Source organism: Linepithema humile, chromosome 1 (assembly GCF_040581485.1).
Source record: "Linepithema humile isolate Giens D197 chromosome 1, Lhum_UNIL_v1.0, whole genome shotgun sequence".
NCBI lineage: Eukaryota > Metazoa > Arthropoda > Insecta > Hymenoptera > Formicidae > Linepithema > Linepithema humile.
This window is the reverse complement of record NC_090128.1, coordinates 13217401-13239615: the sequence shown is the minus strand read 5'-3', so window position 1 is coordinate 13239615 and position 22215 is coordinate 13217401. Positions and strand designations below refer to the sequence as shown.

General features: G+C 36.2%; 1 protein-coding gene across 6 annotated transcripts; it reads left to right on the top strand.

Moving 5' to 3' along the window:
* The first annotated feature begins 16 nt into the window (after positions 1-16).
* Ssdp (Sequence-specific single-stranded DNA-binding protein) lies at positions 17-22041 on the top strand. 6 transcript variants are annotated; one of them, XM_067349375.1, is made up of 14 exons: positions 17-1151; positions 3593-3665; positions 3748-3809; positions 3898-3982; positions 4131-4172; positions 4731-4814; positions 7088-7195; positions 7689-7766; positions 8019-8067; positions 8784-8813; positions 9924-10135; positions 10268-10438; positions 10603-10803; positions 21887-22041. In XM_067349375.1, the coding sequence occupies exons 1-14, from the start codon at positions 1096-1098 to the stop codon at positions 21911-21913; spliced, it is 1278 nt and encodes a 425-aa protein (XP_067205476.1). In that variant the 5' UTR covers positions 17-1095; the 3' UTR covers positions 21914-22041. The 6 variants fall into 6 exon arrangements, with proteins under 6 accessions (XP_067205476.1, XP_067205483.1, XP_067205468.1 ...); XM_067349382.1 differs by lacking the exon at positions 21887-22041 and adding an exon at positions 12311-15622 and having other exon boundaries at positions 33-1151; XM_067349367.1 differs by lacking the exon at positions 21887-22041 and adding an exon at positions 17571-21798 and having other exon boundaries at positions 44-1151.
* The last annotated feature ends 174 nt before the right edge of the window (positions 22042-22215 follow it).

Sequence of the window (22215 nt, the reverse complement as noted above, 5' to 3'; positions counted from 1 at the left end):
GTGTGTGTGCGCGCGCGCGCGCGGGGCTCACATATGCGCTATGTATACCGCGCCGTCACAGTGATACACCGTTCTCCGTGTTGCGAGACGCTCCTTCGGGTTGCGCGCGCGACAAAGCGAGACTCATCGAGGACGAAAGCAGTGTCCGGTGGCGGCAATCAAGACGATCGAGTCTGTTTTCGATACACGGTTCCGCTGCGATGCGCGATACGCGGCGACTAGTGGTTGGCGAGCGTGTGGAGTGAAGTGAATTACGTGAAGTGAGTACCAACGTAAAGTGAAAGACCAACAACGGCGGCAGCAGCGGCGGCGACAAGTTTCGCTGCGGCGTGCGTGTAATAGAGGACAATAGACGCGCGCGAGTAACGCAAGCTGTGAAATAGTGAATCGGGAAGACAAATCGCATGGACAGGAAGAAGTGCGGTGAAACGATGAGGACGTCGGCGGCGGCGGCGGCGGCGGCGGTGACGGTGGTGACGAGGCGCCCCCAACGACGCACCTGAACGACGAACGGCGATGACGACGTCGTGATGCGTCGTAGCGTGTCGCTCCAGTATCACACAGCAGCAGCAGGCATCTCGCTCCGACCGTGACGCGACGTGATCGTGACGTGACGCGGGACGGAGGACCGTTCTCTTATTCGTGTGCGAGCGAGTAAAGAACGAGTGTGGGAGAAAGAGACGAAATTCATCTCCTGTGACTTCTCTAGACAGTGGAAAAGAGACAGAAAGAGTGTGCGCGCGAGCGATTGCTGACGAGCGCGCTGGAGTGTTGTGTCCCTCCCCTCTACTCCTCTCGTGCTTCGTATACGTTCTCGCGTTTCGTTTTGACACGCGTCGCACGTCATCGTCAGCGGAGCGACGGTACATCGGATTACCATCCGTCGCTCGCGAATGAGCGAGACAGACACTGACCGCACACATACGTAATAAACACCGATACGGCAACGACGCTACGGATTGCTTATACAGAGAGACGCTCACGAGTCTCCGACCTAATCGCTCTTTTCACTCGACCATCCAGCGACGCACGGAATAACGACGGTGCATAACTTGTGTTTACGTTGAGAAGGATTGACCGGCCACCACGGCGACCATGTACGCGAAAGGCAAGGGGTCGTCGGTGCCCTCGGACTCACAAGCGAGGGAAAAGTACGTATCCTATATATAAATATGAAAGAAAGAGAAAGAGAAAGAGGAGAGACAAGATAAAAAAATCGGCGTCATATTGTCGTGAAAATTCCACCGGCCATTGATCGCTCGGTAACTCCATTTTTCTCCGAGCATCCTCCTGACTCCCTCTCCTGTGCTTCCCTTCCCTGGCGCCCCGTTCACTCCATCTCGCCCCCTCCCTCATCGTCGCCGGTTCTTTTTACTCGTGTACCGCGCGTACATCGCGACCGGAGAACCCGGTTCGTCGGGTTAATCCAGTTTACCGATGGCCGATGAGCTGCCGATTTGTTCGTTCCCCTCTGTTTCTTTCTCTCTCTTTGTTCATTTCTTGTTCAAATGAAAGGCTCGATCGTCCACTTGGCAAATCAGTGTACACATATTATTGCGAGACAAAAATTCGTTAATTTATGAATCTTATGAGGTCACCACCGCCGAACATATCATTCTGATTTCGAAGTTTCAACAATCAACTCCTGATCTTAAGAGCGCAAAACAAGTCCCGCACGAATTACGCTTGCAAAATGCAGACGATTAAAATTGATAGGGGAAAGTTTATAGGTTATAGTTACTTAGTCACCTATTATTTATTTATTGATTTTAGTTACTTATTTATTTAAAACAGTTTGAGCTTATCTATCAATTTTTTGTCTGTGACATAAGATTACACCTGCACTTTTTTTTCTTAGGTTGGTATACATGTATATTTTTGCTCTCGTATCTGTCAGATAGAATAAATTTATTTTCCGTTATATGTGTAATGGCCGGTTTATGCTTCGGTCTTAATCTTAATCTTAAGAGTTGATAACGTAGAATGCCATAAGGGCGTTTATACTTCCCTAGTCTTAATCTTAGTCTTAATCTTAATCTTGGAAAGATCCCATCTTTTAACTTTAGTCCCTAATGTCCTAAGGCCGGGCCAATGAGGTAAATCTGACGTCCGACGCAGCACGAAACCGCGCGAAATAATGGTTTTCGATCCGTGTATATTTAAAAAATTGTTCCTGATCGTATTCAATATTCAGCATATCTTTCATTAAAGAAAAGAAATGACCAGTTTCGTGTCTTTTTCGATTCAGTGGCCGAACAGCGTATCTCCGTGGTTTTCTTTTATTTTTTTTTTAATTTCTTAATAATACACATGCTGCATAGGCACTTGATAACAAAAGTGCCATTCCAAACATTAAAGTTTTTTGCCGCTGACGATTCATTTTTAACATTCACTATAATTTGCAGCACCGGGATTTATTACAATTTGTGGTTAGGTTAGGTTAGGTTTTGTTACATTTGCACATGCGTAGTCCGAATTTCCAGGGAAGCATAAACGAGTCCTTAAGATTAAGTTAAGACTAAGACTAAGATTAAGATTAAGACCGAAGCATAAACCAGCCATAAGAGTACTTAAAAGAGTAATTGAAATAGATAAATCTTATTTTAATTTTGAATGAGATTAGAATATCATTGAATAGTTATCTCATCGAAACAGTTAATATATTATTGCTTTAAGGTTTGTTTTCTTTTTTTTATCTGCCGTCAATTGAGTATTTGATTTTCGGTTTTGTTGACACATTCTTTAAGATTTGTTTTCTTAATCTCTTTTTAAATTATAATCTTATAACGTTTTCCAGTGAACAGATTTTGATCCATCCCGGATCAATTAATCACTATTTTACTATAAATTCAAGTCTAATCGCTTAATATTTTATTGGTGGAGACGATGCAATGACGTCATTAATCAATTTTGGGTCGATCAAATTATTTGAAAACATTATTAGTTGCAGTATAAATTGCAGAATCTATTACATTAATCAATTGACATTGCTGATAGCTGCAAGTTTAGTTTATTATGTTGCAACGAACAGATTCGAAAGGTTATTTAGAGCGCGGACGAAAGATTTAGGACTTTAGAGCTGGAAAATCGCGATAGAAATGAAATCGACCGATTAAGAAATTGTTTAGCCGGGATTCGCGGCGCGTAACCCGCTTTCTCGCAAAAGGCGATTGATCCGCGCGCGCTGTCAGTCACTGAGAAGTACGCGCTCCGATTCGCGAATCGGCATAATTCCGCGCCATGTTTGTATCGTTCGCGGAGCCGGTCTTGGCGCCGCGATGCTTGCGATGCATTTCGCTGGATGCGTTATTCGTGCGTTATTGCTTACGCGGGGAAAGTCGGCATTAACTTAACGGACGTGGACCCGTAAGGAAGTGTGATGGTTGAAGTAAAGCGATCTTAAGTATGGGCTTTCTAAAACGTAAAGAAGAAAAACAATGCCTGGTGTAAAAAATTCCGATCGTCCGTTTGCGTAATTTTTCTACCATTTTGTGCTCCTTGTCGTCTGAATGTTTGTGTTTGTAATCTTTTTTAAATTTTCTTTATTATAGTTTTAAATATATCTAATAACATAACTAATATTTTTTTCTAGATTGGCGCTTTATGTATATGAATACTTGCTACATGTAGGTGCACAAAAAGCAGCACAAACATTTCTATCAGAGGTAATAATTTTTATATTATTTGTTTCTATGTATATATTTATTTTATTTCAAAATACTATATATGCTATAATGTTGTATGCAGATTCGATGGGAGAAAAATATTACACTTGGAGAACCACCTGGGTTTTTGCACTCTTGGTGGTGGTGAGTACTATATTATTGTTTAAAAAAGCAAATATTACATATTGTAAGTGATATTCTGATATAAAGTAATTGTGTGAAATTATTTCAGTGTGTTTTGGGATTTGTACTGTGCAGCACCCGAGAGGAGAGATTCTTGTGAACACAGCAGTGAGGCCAAAGCATTTCATGATTATGTAATTATCAACAATATATTCTGCTTTAAAGTTAATATTAGTTATTATAATAATAGTTTAATATTATAATAATAGTTTAATATTATAATAATAGAAAAATAGATAGAAAAATTTTGCATTTTATTTACAATGTGTATTTTGTTACTAGGGATTTGTGAACAGTGCTTACAACGTCAACGGCATTGCACATGTAAGTTAAAGAATTCATATCAATACTTGTTTTTAAGTATATCACACAAAAGAAAAGTGACACAAGTCAAAATTTTTCGAATTTTGTTTTATATGAGGATTGTGTTATAAATACATCAGCTTTCAATCAGGAAAAATAACACAAGTTAAATTCAAATACTTCCTGTGTGAATCTGCTAGTGTCACTATGGCCAACTCAAATAATATTTTATAATGAACCAAGAATAGTGTCACATTTCAGTTGTGTCTCAATCGTCAATGAGTGTTGCAATTTTGTTCAGGAAACATGACACATCTTGAGTTGTGTCGTTCAGATTTGATGTTTTTGACTTGTGTCATTTTTCTTTTTAAACTTTTTGGATTATATATTGACCCACTTTCTATTTAATAAGTGCGGTAATTAATGCAGTAATTTAGAAAATATATTTTTGAATATATGTTAAAATTTATTATAAATAAATTTCTTTAAATTTTTTTCTTTATTAATTAAAATATTTGATCTTTTTTTCTAAAAAAAAAAAAACTTATACCAAATACTAAAATTATACAATGTTTACAGAATGCTGGACCAGCTCCATCTCCAATTGGTCAAATGCCACCAAATGATGGAATGCCAGGTGGTCCTATACCTCCTTTCTTCGCAGTGAGTATATTTTTAATTTAAATATTGATATGTTTTAAGATCATTCGTTTTCCTCAATCTGTACTCGCAGAGTATAAAATGAAAAAAAGACCACTATTAACGAATTTAAATCGATAGTTACATAAATGCATTTTGATTGTATTCGTTAAATCCAACCTTAAAGTGCAATTTAGTCTTTAATAAGCTAAGAAATTTATTAAATTTTGATTTATCTTCATCGTTATGTTCAATAGATAATCGCATCTGTGTCAAGATGCTTTAAGGCAGTTTTTACACAATAATTAATAGTTTTTCCAAAAAAAAAAATGATTAATTATGTTACAAATAAAATTTTTAAATAAAAATTGAACTAATTTCTTACATTAATAATAATCTGATTTATATGTATATAAACATAGTCATGTATCTGTTATCATTGTTATGCATATATAGTTCTTGTTTAAAATTTACACTTGATTCAAAGCATAACATGATTAAACTAATTTAAAATAACATAAATTTAATAGTAGGTCAAGGGGAAATAATTTTAATTAATATAGTAAATTAAGAGGAGATAGGAAGTACCTGAATTACTTTAAAATTGTTTGAAAATGCAATTGTTATTTGACGTGAAAATTATTTAAATAAGTTATATGTGGATAGATGACATAACTTTGATTTGATTTTCATAAATATTTATTTAGACTTCAGAAAATGAATTATATACATTATGCATATTTACATATATATACATCTAAATATATTTATGTATCTCAATATTATCAAAATGTACACATACTTTAGATCAGTTCAAGATCAATTCGTTTTGAAACAAGTGTACATTCAAAAGACGTTCTTATGTCATGCTTGTCTATACTGTATATATGTACTTACTTTCTCTCTGCTCTCTATCTAATACTTGTATGTGCGTTCTTGTACCATTTTCACTGTTTCATCTCCTTGGCGCATAAATCTAGAAATTCTATGAAGACCAGGATTATATAGATGTTAGAATATATTTAGCACAATATTGTGGTACAGTAAGCATATTATGACGAATGTACTACTTTGTGCTGGTTGTGTAATGACATATAAAAATATGATAAGATAAGCATCGCTGTTTTTATATTTAGTATGTCTGCGAAACGTAAATTTTATCTTTTTACTGGATTACATAGCCAGCCAAAGTGATACCTTTTAGAATGTATGGGACAACTAACATGAAAGCCTGCTTAGAATGTAGTTTAGTCTTTCTTTTACAAATGTGGTTTAGAATTTCTTCACATTATTTGAAAAACGGTAATTTCATAAAAATTGTTTACATACTATATGGATTGATTATATTCACTAAACTTTTTTGCTTTATAAAAATAATGAAAAAGATTTATATACTCTTAAAATGTGTAAGATGTGCAAATATATTTCCATATAGTACAAATATGTAATTCCATAACTTTATGATTTAATAATAATGCACTTGTAAAAAATTAGAATGATGGATAAGCTAAAAGTTGAAAGTTACAATCACTTTTGTTTGTATTTTACTTTTTTAAATTTATGTCTATATTACTTATATCTTTTCTTTATATAATAAGACATAAAAGTACTATTTACAAATTGTATTTTTTTTCTTTTTTATTTTGTTGAATATTTAATGACAGTCATAACATTTGTGTCCACAATCTATTATATAAAAGTTATAAACATAAATAATATAAAAAATAATATAAATAATAATATGAATATATAGTAAGACATAAAACATAGGTGAAAAAAAAAGAACATAGAGAAAAGTCATGCATCTATTGCTTGTTAAAATAGCCGTCCCCTATTAGATTAGATAAAGATTAAATATTATACAGTATATAAACGATGTTTTTATACTGTCTACATACAATTTCTCTTTCAACATAGATCTTTTCAACATAGATATCCTGTAATGCTTAGGAGTCATCATATCTTTCCAACGAAGTCGTCCTATAACGTTTTACGCTCTACAATGCTGTACATTTTATAATTGGCGTTTTTTCGTACTCTTGTATGTCTCATTCCACAGTTTAGTGTTAGAAGCGACTTCACATAATAACAGTTGTAATTATGAAAAGCAGATGTACAACGACAGACGAGATATGTCTCACTCAATTTTTCATAATTACAACTCTTTTCTTCGGGTAACTCTTAAGATGCTGAGACCGACCATAGTATTAACACAATCATCCCCAAAGCCTTCTAGTCTAGCTGTTGCCTGGATCGCAGTGTTGCTACATGTCTGTCGTTTGCGTTGCTTGTTGCAGAACAACTCGACAATGCGACCATCTCCGCCCACACACCCCTCATCACAGCCATCCCCCCAGCACCCCCAGCCACCCCCGCCCCCACACTCGCAGATGATGACCGGCCAGGTAAGCCTCATTCAACACATACACTCTCACTCATGAAGAATCACTTGTTCCGCTGTATCATCGCACCATATCATGGTAACCGAAAATCGTAACTGCCATCATGATCGCTGTGATTGTTTCCTTCATGATATCCGACCATGCAGATATATATATTGCGCAAGTTCTATGGAATGATGTCTACTCTAACGTGGAATATTACATTTATGATATACAATAAACTATTTATACATTCAGTTTGTCAGAAAGCGCTTTAAGACGTGTGTAATGATATAACCAACTAATGTGCTGCGATGAACTTGACTGAAATGCATATTTTGTGGCCTATCATCTCACAGATTGCTTATTGTGGCTGCCTGATTTATACTATATCTAGTCAACTCTGTGTATAGTAATCATGACTGACACTTTATGAATTGACCTGATTTACATCTTCAAATTACGAGTGAGATTGTTTTTCGTGATCAATGTGATCAAAATACGTATTTTATTACAGTTTATGGGCCCCAGAGGGTATCCAGCAGGACCACGACCCGGTGTACGTATGCCACAAATGGGAAATGACTTTAATGGGGTGAGTATGAAGACTTCATTCGTATGATCAATTTAGAATATTTATATATTTTTATTATACATTTGAAAATACTTTTCTAAGTAAAATATTGATATGACAGTGTATTTGTGTTTTCTAATTTTATTTCTCTTATGTTTTATTTTAATATATAAATATGATTGAAAGTTTTAAAAATGTTATATGTTAAAATATTGTATATGTTTTAATGTTATATTATAAATTTAAAATGTTGTGTTTCTATTTTTCTCACAGCCACCAGGACAACCAATGATGCCAAATAGCATGGATCCCACTAGGCAAGGTAAGAGATCATTTTATATGCCAGTGTTACATTACTTTTTTCTGGCATTGACGAGAGTTGCGAAAGGAGAATGGCATAAACGCATGCGTACCAAAAACCACACAGCAATAAAATAAGTAATATTTTAAATTGGATTGGATTGCTGTGATGTGGAGTGGATTGGTTTTTGAATTGTCTAGTTACAAGCAGTGGTGTAGTTTGCGTTCGATTGTTACTGCTAGATATTCAGTTTTGTGTAATTAGTATGTAAATATGTAATTCAATGGTTCTCTTTATCACATATTTTATTTGATATGCTTTTATATATTTTTTTTCTTTAAAAAAATTTTATTTAAATTCGTGTTACATATGATACATATTTTCCGTAATATCAGGACATCTCGGTATGCTGATTCACAAAAAGGCAATTTGCAATTAAATTTGCAATTTTTATTAAATTTATCTTATGAATTTTTGCATAACAAAAATAAATATATTGCATAACACTTATATATTATTTTACCTAAACAAATAGCTGTTATATGATCGCAGTTTCACAGAATTGCCCGTATGCAATAAAAGTTTCTAATATACGATATGTAAGCAAGTTGTATAGCTATAATATTGAATTCAGAAATAATTTTGTCCGCTATACCACTGCAAAATAACTAGGCTTTACCACCATGAACCCGACCTTACCTACCTGCCATACTAATGTGTGCTCTTGTGTTCCTCAGGCGAAGCTGGAGAGTTTGTAGGGTGGCAAGGTAGGAAGCAACCCAGCAACCAAATCACACTCACTTAATCAAGCCTAACTTTTTATTTTTTTTTTCTCCTCCTTGCCTTTAATTTTTTTTAATTTCTATTTTCATAAAGATAATTGCACCGGCTTTGCTCTCTTATAAAATGATTTGCTCATCCGAACTAGCATCCAGCATGACAATCGCAATTAAACATATTAGAGTATTATACGAGTATTTTAGTTATGTGTGTAACAAATGACGCCTACACGACTTACAAAGAATTTGTTTGATGCAGTGCAATAATTCTGTGACACATTTGCTTCTTGATTTAAGGAACAACTGTAATGCATGTAATGCATAATATTAGATTGGAGTGAAGTTTTAATATATGTATCTAGACGTTTTTCAATTAAGACGCATATGGGAACATCTAATATCAATCGAAAATTTCCGCGCACTGTGAGATCATGCTATATGCAGATGAAAAGATAGGCTGATCATATTTATGTTTAACATACATGTATTTTTAAAACATTATTATAATGCCACATTGTATACGTCCTTACAAAATAATATTCAATCACGATCTACGATATTACACAATTACTATGTGTTATCGCACAAAGTAATCGCTTTTAAAATAACTTAGGAATTTTAACATCATAGTTGATAAAAGTTATTTTTTTATTTTCTTTACTTTTGTGTGAATGTGTAATTAGAATAATAATTGTTCATAATTCAGTACTAAACTGTGTGCTAAATGCCATTTCTATCTTCAGCATGAGTTTCTCACTGTGTTAATTAATTTGCGTGATGACAGTAGCATGTCATCCATCGGCTTGAGCTCATCTTCGCCAAAGCATGACTCTCAATTTCGGCACTTTGAGCCCACACTTAATGTCATAATCGCACACGTTATAGAGCACAATCTTATATACACAAATTACTGTTTTTTTTTTTTTTTTTTTTTTATTATTATTATTATTATTATTATATCGTAGAATTTACAAGTCCACGATTTACCGTTTAGTCCACAAGATCGTAATTAGCACTCAGCATTAACATAGCATTAGAACAAACGTTAACACTCCCGTGTTTACGATCGAATGTATCTAACGCTGCTTCTTCTCTTAGGTCCGCCCGGAATGAACCCCATGAACCCGAGAATGAATCCGCCACGAGGACCAGGCATGGGTCCGATGGGTCCTGGAACTTACGGTCCAGGTATGAGGGGTCCACCGCCCAACAGTACTTTGGGCCCGGGAGGACCAGGAGGCCCCGGAATGCCGCCGATGAGTATGGCTGCTCCGGGTGGTAGACAACAGTGGCAACCGAACACATCCACGGTATAAAGAAGCATTAACATAAACTTTTGCCTCTCAATTGTTGTATTTCAATCTGTCTTTAATGCAATTGTAAAGTACGTTTTTTTTTTATAATGTTATGACTTTCTTTAATTCATTGGCTTTTTCACGCAGCCAATGAACTATTCGTCGTCATCACCGGGTAACTACGGAGGGCCACCCGGGTCAACAGGACCGCCGGGACCCGGCACACCTATTATGCCCAGCCCTCAGGATAGCAGCAATAGCGGAGGAGAAAATATGTATACCATGATGAAACCTGTACCTGGAGGAAATATGCCGGGTGTAAGTAAATAATAAATGCCGCTACGATGTGTTTTTTGTTACATTTTTAGGGCAATTTTTAGGTCAATTATTCTTTTTTAATAAGTTTTGTAATAACAAGGAGAAAGCAACTAGTGTAAAGCATTGATATAAGTGAGAAGATATTAGATGTAAATATTTTGTAGGATTTTCCGATGAGTGGCGGACCAGAAGGCGGTCCAATGGGACCCATGGGTCCTAATACAATGGGACCGGTTCTAAACGGCGACGGTCTCGATGGGATGAAGAACAGTCCGGCTAACGGCGGTCCTGGGACACCGCGGGAAGATAGCGGCAGTGGAATGGGTGATTATAATCTGGGTGGATTCGGAGCTCCTGGAGAGAATGTGAGTATACACTTGTTCTTTAATAATCTTTCCCAATGATCACTCGACGTGTTGTTGTGGATTTGTATTGTTGTGTACTCGTCAATGTATTGTTCTCATTCATCGACTCCAATGACTGAAAATCATATAAGAGTTATTTTAGATTCACTTTTAGAATTGCTTAATTTATTTAGATAAATAGATTCACTTTGGATTATGTTTTTACACTATTGCATTTATGCCGCTTCATCGGAATACGAATCCACATTACAACTTATTGCCCTTCTAATCATCTCAATTAACAGCCACAAGCGCTTCTATCAGTGCGACGGATATTCACATATTTTGCTAAAATAATATGGGTTCAGCCATGTTCAAGGGATTTATCCTTAGCCTTGCTCCAACAGGCTTGTTAATGCTTTCTTACAGAGTATCATTTGTCCCTATAAATTTCTCAAAAGGTGTTCTGTTTAATCACGCGTTACATGGTATTTTGGTCAATTTAATCAATGTTATCTGATCGCATCTAATATTGTCATAACTGTATTCGCTGAAATTGCGTCTAACTACTATTGCACTAACAATATGTCTAACGATGCAGTTATAAAGCGGGCAGAAAGATAACGAGATGTAATTAATTTTTTCCTTTCTCAATTCTATGAATAATTAAAAATCTTAAATCATTTGATTGATTGAGCTTTAATTTTTATTTCAATCTGCTATAAACTCGCTTTAATATCATAAAAATTTTAGTATTGGATTACTTTAGAAAAGAAATTAATGTTTATCATTAAATAAAACAAAAATATCCCGTTTTATTTCATATATCCGTTTATATTTAATCGAGTTACAATATTTGGCATTATTGTATTAATTTTATTTTTAAAAAATTTTATTTAATAAATTTTATATGTCTGTCGAGTTTTTTCTGCGTGCTTTATAAGATGAAGTACCAAATTACTTTTGTGCGACAAAGTAATTGAACCTTTGATTGAATCGCGTAAAACAATTTTACATGCTAATTTTATGCGTTGCTGTATAGGATTATCAATAGGATATGACAAGGAACTGTCACGATGCTTTCGCCTCCGATTTTGTTGAAACTTTGCTGATTTGCACGATAGCTGAAAATGAACGAGATTTATTTCATCAAAAGAAAATTATTCTAAGAAATTGGAGCTACAGCAGCTCAATAACTACTCTCTAAAATAATTTGCATAAATTTATCCGAACATTGTTTTCTAGAAACTATCTGCAATAATACATCTCGTGCATTAAGTATAATATCTTGTTTTAATTTAATTTTCTAGCTTAAAACTTTTTGTGCAATATTATTTTTATTAGTTTTGCGTGTGATTATAAGTGAAAATCTCTAAAAAAAACAAGAAACACGCGTTATCTTCAGTTATTCTGCAAAATCCACGAAGATTCGTCATAATCCGGAAGTGGTGGCGTCGCGGTTATTCCTTGCGACCCAAAGAGAGTTATCAGTAATCACGTACGTGCACCTTCTCTGTATTCTCGACAGTTTTTTTAAAAAATCAAGTCGCCTTGGAAGCAGCCCCGAGTTCGTACATGCCGTAGACTCTACATATGCTGTGCCGGTTATATACACGTAGTGCGGAGAAACGTCGCAGACGGACTCGCTGCGTGTTCACGTGTTTCCATGATGCGCTCTGGCTAGTTTCGTTGTTAGTCCGGCACATGTAATTTCGTCAATGGCTCAAGTTTGTAGCAAGTTAGAGCGGAAGGAAAAAATTACTCGTGTCAAGACGTAGCGTAAACGCGCGGCAGTTAACGATTGCTCCTGCTCGATTAGGGTTTTAGCATTTAAGCGCTCATTCATTGAACTGCTACTATTAGGCGGCGCAGATACTTGAACAACGATTAATTCGTCCATATATGCGCCTCACCGCGTAGGAATATATGTATATGCTTTCTCTAAATACTCAGAAGGTTGCAAGACTAGAATATATTCGCTCTCATAACTGTTTTTTTTTTTTTTTTTTTTTTTTTTATATATATATATATATATTATAATTATATCTAAACAATTCACTACGGAAGGTAGTTAACGTCTACTTAAGCTTTATCAGATTATTTTTTATTATTTATATTTATTTCGACAATTAGGTCGTAAGGAAAGGTGCCTGAAAGAAATCACGGAAAGGTTGTTACATAAGATACGTATGCATATTAAAATACGTATATACACGATCCGCCTATTCGAATATAGGATATACGTATATAACTGTCCGCTACTGTGATTACTGATCGCATAATTTTTGATCCGAATTTTTATGCTCTTGTTTTTTATTTTTTTTAAATTTTTTTTTTTTCTTTTTTTTTTTTTTAATCATTGAACGCATTACTGATTTGTATTTGATTTGTTTGTTTATCGTATTGTAGAGTTTAGCGGTGTGAACGATTTTACAGCAGGTAAAGATTCCTATAAGAGAAACGCGAATATTTGGAACGCGGGTTCCTTTACAATCATCATTAAATTTTTAATGATTGTTTGAATTGCTTTAAAAAGATTTACGTTTTGAGAAATGTTAATTTTTTTAAGAGGCAAAATTTTAATTTATTGGCTCGAATCTTTCCATTACTTAGCGATCACAAGACTCTGTAATGAAGTGAATAGTTTACGCAACCGAATCCCTCCATTGTTTGCTCACAATTTGCTCTTAAAACATTAGGAATAGACGTTTGGTCCTTCTTGCAGCGTTTTGCGGTCACTAGCATTGCAGTATCTCACGCACGTTTTATCTACGCATGAGTTATTTCTACTTACGGAACAAAATTTACATGAACATACAAAAACTGACTTGATATTATTCTCGTTGTAGACACAATTAACAGACAATTGACTTTACGGGAGAAGCTCGCGCGCTGCTGCAGAATCTTTCAATAATCTTTCTCGATTAGAGTATCAGAATTTTCGCGATAGCATGATTCATTCGTATACAAATCGCGTCGCGCTTCTAATCGCTTTCTGCATAGCGTAAGTATTGTCTGTGCGGTAATACACAAATGCGATAATTAAAAAGATCGTTCCTATTTAAATTTGATCTCTCGCTGAAAATCTGTGTAGAATCGGTCAACGTACTTCGTGACCCGTCGCTTAGTTTCGCCGTTGTTCTCGTGTAACATATATAGAAAGCTCGTCATTTGCTCAATATTTTTATCCTACTCGTAGACCGGAGAGAGGAATTTTTTTTTCAGAAGCAGAACTCTCAATGTATATTTTTTCGCTTGTTGACACACTTGTTCGATTCGAACAACGACGATTCGTGAAAGTTAATTGGTTCTAGTTTGCAGTCTGCGACACTCTGGTGGCTAATTATTAAGATTGTGCAGTAATAGATTTCCCAGTGAATGATAATTCGACGGCTCGCGCCGCGAGCTCGTATTGCGAGACGAATGGTTTACTGTCAATAATTTAAAACGGAGTGAACTCGAGACAAAGTATAAGAGAAATTTTATATATATACAAATATCTATATACATCAACGCAAACGTTAATATTTTTGTATGAACATAAGATACGTTAGACGTGCGAGTACTGAACCTTAAAGAGCGACATGTAGATAGACAGGAACAGGATAATGCGATGAGGGTTGAGAGGCGTGAGAGATTCACGGAATCCATCCGTCCGCATTGATTATAGGTCAGTACTGGACTATACTGTGCTGCTATTAGTTATGTTTAAATTAACTTATATAGTGCCGAGAAACACATCGATATGGAATATTTATGTAAAAGGAAAAGAAAAAAAAAAGAAATACACGGAGAGAATGTGGGTGAGAGGGAGAGGGAGAGAAAGGGAGAGAACGAGATCGGAAGAGGAATGAATGTGCGTATGCGCAAGTGCATGCTCTGGGATCGACGGCAAGACGCTTGCAAGTTTTTTTTATCTCGTCTCGTGAAGGTAAAGTTGTTACGAGAAGGCTACTCTCTTAACGCTTTTTATTTTTCCGACCTGGGATCGTGGATTAACAGATTGTTTGCTACGACGAAACAGGGTGTTTTGCTTCGAAGTATTTGTCACATTGTTACGAGATGCAAATAAGTACAAAGTATAGTTTGTGATGGCATTCATGACGTCGCGAGTAATCGCCAAAATCTTTTTGTCGTATTAATTGTTTAGCACATTCAAACTTCGATGTCCTGGCAGCGACGTTGAGATAATCGTGGATAATCGCGCGTGAAACGTGGTGACGGGTTTTTTTTTTTTTTTTATCTTGTAATCGCTTTTGTCTCGCGCGATCTTCATCTGCCTGAGATTGTTTGCCGCCTGTTGCAAGAGACACTGCAGGATAGTCTTGCAGGGACAGTCTGCGCACTCGCTTGCCGATATCCCGGAGTCCACGTCTTGCCGTTTAAGCCCGTACATAAATAATAATAATAAAAAAAAAATAAAATAAAATACGGAGAAAAGAAAGTACACGCGCTTGGAAGTCGTATAAATTCTTTCGTTTTAATGCGAAAATATACACGAAGTCAATAAGTGAAGGAAAGCCTCGGTGAAGCGGCGCATTGAGGGTACGAAGCTTGAACGCGACTCGTAGGATGAGAATCATCGGATCATCGGCTATTACGATGTGCGAATTACGATTTCACGATCGAACTGAACGCGACGTTTGTACCTCGATTTCCGGACGTAGAAGTATAGCACGAAATTCGCGGACGGGCGCAGTTTGGTACCCTTAATGCCGACTTACTTTGATATACTCCACGTTGTAAGCCGCCGAAACTTATCGCTGGAATGGTAACATAATTAATATATACCTAAGCCAGGGAAGATCGAGACAATAAATGTAATCCTGTTACACTGAGACTATTGCGTTTTTCTTTTTTATTTACGATTCAATCCGAGGGGTGCTGGCTATCATTGTATTTATATATAACTATCTGTCTCCGTGTATTTGCACTTGTGCTAATCACATACACACACACACCACTTGTGTTTCACTTATGTCGCTTTATTCATTCCATCAGCCGATAGTGCGTCGCGTTACTTTCAAATCGCTAATTCCGAAGCCGACTTTGGACGATCGACTGTCACTCGCGACAGAAATTCGAGATAGAATTTCGCTTATATTAGGGGTGTGCAAAAGTTTCCATCGTTCTTAAGACAATTTTCTTTAACAATATCATATAAATAATACGATACATTTAGTCAAAATATTTTTTGACATTGTTCAGGCAAAAGATAGATTATATCATAATAAAAAAGTCTTTGTAGAGCGAATAATCTGTACATGAATGATGGAAACTCTTGTATATTTCTAACAATTTTATGTGTCATGTAATGCAGGAAACATTTGGAAAATCAGAAGATACACACATACGAGATACACAGGGTGCTTCGAAAAATGTTAATACTTGTATAGAGAATTTGTAAATGGAGAAATGTGTGCCTCTTGGAGACCACCTGGAGAAGATTCCACGAATATGTTGACAATGATGGTGAACAAGTGGAGGCTCTTTGAAGACAAAATACATTTGTTAATATAATTATTGCGTTATCAGTTCTGTGTCTCTAAAAAAAGTTACTTCCATATAAGTTAACATTTTTCGAAGCACCCTGTATATGTATTTTGTATGTGTGCATTGTCGACTGTTGGAATATAATTTTCTGTTACGCAGAATTATAAATAGATTTATATCTCGAATTTTCTCGCGAATCGCACAGATCGTCGAAAGCGGTCTTGAGCCGTCGATGACCTTATCGATCCTCAGACGCTATTTCTTTGTTAAACGTTGCGGCACTACGGCTGTGGAACACATTGTCACGATCGATGTTGCACTTTCGTTTCCTGAGTACTCTATTCGGTTCATAGCGAAAATACGTAAAGAGAAAAACAAAACGATAGCTGTATATAGTACTAGCCTGTACTGACCTGTAGCACATGGATATGCGTCAGCGCAAAGCGAATTGATGGATTGCGAGATCGGAACTCGGAAAGTAAACGAGATAAAAATTTAGAAGGGAGGCGGAAACAGAGTCTTCCGCCAAGAGGGGAAATATAAGTGTGTGAAGGACGACACGTCGAGTTTCTCTAGAGTAGCTTTTTTTCACTACACTACCTGTCGTTTATGTGAGGTGTGCGTGCGTGGGGGGGGGGGGGGCAGGCAGGCGATAACGAATTTTTCGTTGTGCCATTATTATTATTGTCGTTATGATTATCATTATCATGCTATATTATATTGTTGCTATGTATTATTTTTGGCTCGACACGGGCTTCACTATCTTACGTAACGTCCATGTGTTGTGGGTCAGAGCACCCTTAAAACAAGCAGTACCTGAACTTTTCTTTCGATTCCTGACTACGAGACCGACACCTCCCAGTGTCCTGTCCACACGGAGTTTTTATTTCGTTCTCACAAGCCCGGGCCCCTTCACCACGCACCGCCATCACGCTGCGCTTTTAACGCGTACATTCACCGGCCAGCGTTTTCGCACGTGGGTGAAGACGGATTTTTGTTTTCCTCTCGCGGGACTCCTCGGTTCGCCCCGCTTTCCGCGTGAATCGCGAATGCTCTTTTTGTCTCGGAAGCCTACTAAGAGATTGAGACGGGTGAGATAAAACGAAAGACCCTACCTCCGGTAGCAATCTCTTACTGGCTTCCACATTCACGCCGTTATCGAAATTCCGGCGCGCGTTTACCGAGAGAGTCCCACGATCCTCGCCGGTGAAAGACGCTGCGCGGAACTTTGGGCAAGGTTGGTGGGCTTGCCTGATCGTTTACGTGTAACCGGCCTGGTGTTGGTTGATTCGCAGGATCAGACCGAGTCAGCGGCCATTTTGAAGATCAAGGAGAGCATGCAGGAAGAGGCGAAGAGGTTTGAGAAGGACTCAGATCAACCCGATTATTTCATACAATAACTCTTCACGAGTCGTTGGACCCCGAGACCAAATTAACAATTTTAAGGGATAAAACACAATCGATTTCCTTTCTTCCTTTAGTCCGGTAAAACTATTCCTATATCCCTCCATCAACCCCCTGTGCCGTGGAACCAACCCTTCCCTTCCTCGTACGTTCTCTCTTTCTCTCTCTCTTTCATCCATTTCTCGGACTTCTACTGCACCTCTCCTTGCAAGATCTTCCTCTCCTCTCTTATATCCGAGCCGAACGGCGTAGACCGATTTGACCGAGGAAGGGCGCAAGAGATCTCTTTCTGTGCGCACCGGTGATCCTTTTTGCCGCGCGTTATTGCGACGTCGACGAGAAGCCACCGTGCCAGGACAAGTGAGATCCTCGAGACGGAGACAGAAAGAGAGCATCAGTTTCGTGCGACTCTCACGTCGACCGACGTTTTCACATACATAGTAATGTTGTACAGTGACATTGACAATGTTGTTATCCTTAAGATGGGTATGCGCGCTGCGAACGAGCAAATGTGAGCGAGCACAAAGACAAATCTCTATATTCCAAGACTTAATTTATTAAGAATCTTACTAATCTATAATCTATATTTAAGAATCTTAAAAATTTTAAGAATCATCAGAATCATGAGAATCTTGAGAATCTATTTAAGACTTTCTTACGTGTGTCGTGTTATGCAAATCAAACCAAATGAAAATGAATGCACATTTGTATAACGATCGTTGCATTTATCATTACACGAACATTTTCTGTATCTTGAATAGAAAAATTTGCATTTGCTGTTTGCTTGTTCATCGCTCGCTCGTTCAGCGCACGCCCATCTTCGGGCTGCGACCGCGAACATTGTTCCAGTATCTTAGAACGTGAGAGAGAGTGATACTATATTAATGTAAACGCGTTAAACTTCTGAAATTTTTACGAGGAATGCATTCCAGGAATAGCCCGCGAAATTTCCCAAACGATTTTCTCGATCGCAGTCGTTGTCCGTTCTCTGCGACAATCTCCATCGCAGTATCCAAGTGTATATCCTTCGTCGTTGTCGCGAAGATGGAAGCTGCGTCGTCCGAATGTGGAAGACCTTTGGTATTCCGTCACGATCGAGGACCAAATTAATTCTATCGTACGATAAGTATGCGATTATCTTACCATCTCACCCAAGCAAGCAAGTTTACGAGAGGAAAGGGGCGTTCCATTTATATTTGTAACCGGTTACAGAGCATCCTGCTTATGGACTTGTGTTTTTTTGTGACCGCGTTCCGCGATAATCAATCGCGGTTCTGGACGACTCACGACACTGTTTGTAGCATTCATCATGTACGAATTTTTATCAGCTCTTATGTGAAACAGAATTTGATGTTTGCTTTGATATGTTTATGAATCTTTACATTTCAAAAAAAAAAGACACGTTGCAATTTTAATCGTCATTTGTATAATGTGCTTTAATTGTAGCACATTTGACTTTATTTTTATAAATGATAGAGTTGTAAAATTATTACTGGATAATTATTAATTATGGATTGCTGTTTGTTGATTAAGAAATGGGAAAGAAGTCAATCTCTTGGTTTAAATATTTATTTGGTGCAACACAATTTTAATTAATTGGCTTTATTTGAGTTTTATTTAATCAAATATCAATTTGATCTCGTTTAATAAAATATAATGTCTTAATATGCATTTGAAAGATCTGAAAAATTGTAAGATGTTTTCTTTTGTAAAAATTATTTTTGTTTTTTAAAAGTCTTTAGAAGAGAGAAGCAATATTTCAAAAAAAATTGTATTATGTGCCTAAAAAATACTTTCTTGCAGGTTTATTACAAATTGTTTTCTAAAGTATATCCTTATTAAATATTTATCTCGTCAGATATCATACACGTCAAATAATTGGTAAGTTACCGACTGTAATTCAGCATCTTAAATACTATTGTGTGATTGTATGTAACTTGCTAGGATGATGACTATGCTCCTGAGGTCCTTTCGATGCTTTGTAATCGGTCGTGAATAATTGCTAGGATCACCGTTTTAACAATTTTTATAAAAACAATTAACTGGATCGTGTAATTGCCGTCAGATTTTATACACGATGCGTTTTTCTCTTAAATTCGATATAATTATTTCCTTTTGACAATGTTCTTGGGACAAAATTTTTTATACACTATTGTGCAATATCTCCGAAATTACTGTACTACCATAAATACTCGAATTTCTCATTGCTGTATCATTAATCGTGAATTATCAAGATTCGTCTGAAAGCGCGACGTCCCTTTCATGAGAGCGATACACGCATGAGATCCCTCGATTATCGCAATTTAATTTAGCAAATAATTGATTTCTTCTTAGAGGAGATAAGAGATATGAAAAGGCGATAATTTTGATTGCTCTCTCTCTCTTTCTCTCTCTCTCTCTCTTTCTCTCTCTCTCTACCGTTGCATTCAGGATATTTTACATGGTAATTTTGTATAAAGAATAGAGTTCCATAAGAAGTTTTTTCTGGGCATTCATTACGTCTGTTCTTTTTAGATACACTTTTTTTCTACGCTTCTTCTCTTCCTTTTTTCTCTTTCCAAAGCGTAAACGTATAGTTGTTTCGTTTTAAGTATAGAAAGCGTAAAGGGAAGTGCAGCTAATGAGAACAGATACAATGATCAAGGTGTATTGCGACGGAGGAGAATACTGATAATTTTATTATCGAGTCACAACGAATTCTTCTAATCTCGCATCAGTCTGTTTTCGATTTTCGTATTATCAATGAGAAAAAAAATTTTATTCAAAATGTTTCAAAATATTTGAAACATTTTTTATGCTATTGTTTCGTAAAGTTAACAAACGATATTTCACTGTTAATTCTTATCTTGACCACAAAAGACTATGGTTAAGAATAATATTAATTACATTAATATGTTAATATAATACTAATTATATTAAAATATAATAATGTGTCCGAAATAATTTTCTAAAAATTATTTCGCTATAAGAACAAATTGTTTTGCTGCAATAAATTATTTTTATAAAAAATTTAGTTAAATTTTTCATAAAAATAACATAACAAAACATATTTTATTGACTATAGTAGCGGAGTATGATTGCTTTTACATTAAATATGCAAAAGAGCAATGGTTTTGTTACAACAATATTTCATATTTGTCATTTTATTAGCATAAAATAGAAACATTTAATAAAATTTTAAATTAAAACATATGAAATTGCGAAATAAAAACGTACAATAAAATTGCGAATTAAAAGATAATAGAAGGTTTTTCTCAGCCTTGATGAGTTGAGATTAGAGGAGTTCGATTGTACTTTAATCCGTCATATAAGGCGAAGGGAACGGATTTCCGCAATCCCTTGATGGGATTGCGCCTTATGTTACATACGTCCTTGTATATGTATATTGCTAAGTTTTTAAATGTATGTATTCGGACTTAATCATTATCTCGCTTTTCATATTCTTTATTTAAGAATATATATATTTCGGCATTAACGTATAGAAGAGCGAGTGTAAAAAAGTAAAGTCTTCGTCGCAAGAGTACGTGTTTGACCCTTTCACTACTTTAAATACAAGCGAGTTAAAGTTACGATTGGCAGATACGACGTTGAGATCTGCTCCTTTGCAATGGACAAATTGAGAAATCGGTAGTGAAAGGGTTGAAAATATAATTCGAGATAGTGATTAAGTCCCGTTATAAGTCTCGTATTTACACATTCGCGATCGAGAGGGCCCGGTCCAATATTCGATCGCGATCGAAGGGTAAGAGGAAAAAAAGAAGATAGAGATATAAATCGAATCGCGCATTAGTTCTTCGCAGATCAGTCGGATGAAGTTGCGGGCAAAAACTGATTATGCGTGGTCGATTAAATTTTATCGAGCGAATTCACATTTTCAAAGCAGCATTCCCTTTTCTCTTCCCCTCACGTTTGGCCCTGTCCTATCCTTGTAATTAATTTACATGACGCATACTCATTGTAACACCGTTCACACACGGGCTGTAAAATCGCGCGGCTGACCTCACGCATTCTACGGACTCACGCATGATTATCGACATAATTATAGATATCTATTACGAATATAGCATTCAGTAGCATAAATAATAAAATAATTAAATAAATGTCATCTATATCCTCCAAGCCTCGTGTTTTACGTTCTCTCAATCTTGCTAATAATCAATTAGAATAATAATTATCGGCGAACATAAATCTTTTTCCGAATATATAGGAGTTCTCTGGTAATGGAAATTGGTAAGACGTGATCAGGCGTCCCGTGGCTGTGAAGTATTGGCAGAACACGTGAGTGTAAGTGATCGTATGCTAATTTGATTGTATAATCATTTTTAATTATCTAACCAATAAATGACTGATAACTAAATTAAATTTCCGTTGCTCGGTATTAGATCATTATAATACTGTTTAAGAATATTTGATTTGTGTTTGATTAAGGTTTGGTTAGAAATCACTTTATTAAAAATATATACATACACCATTCGTTGATGTTCAAAAGTAAAACTGCAAGAATAATGATGGGATTTACACTGCATTCAATGCAAC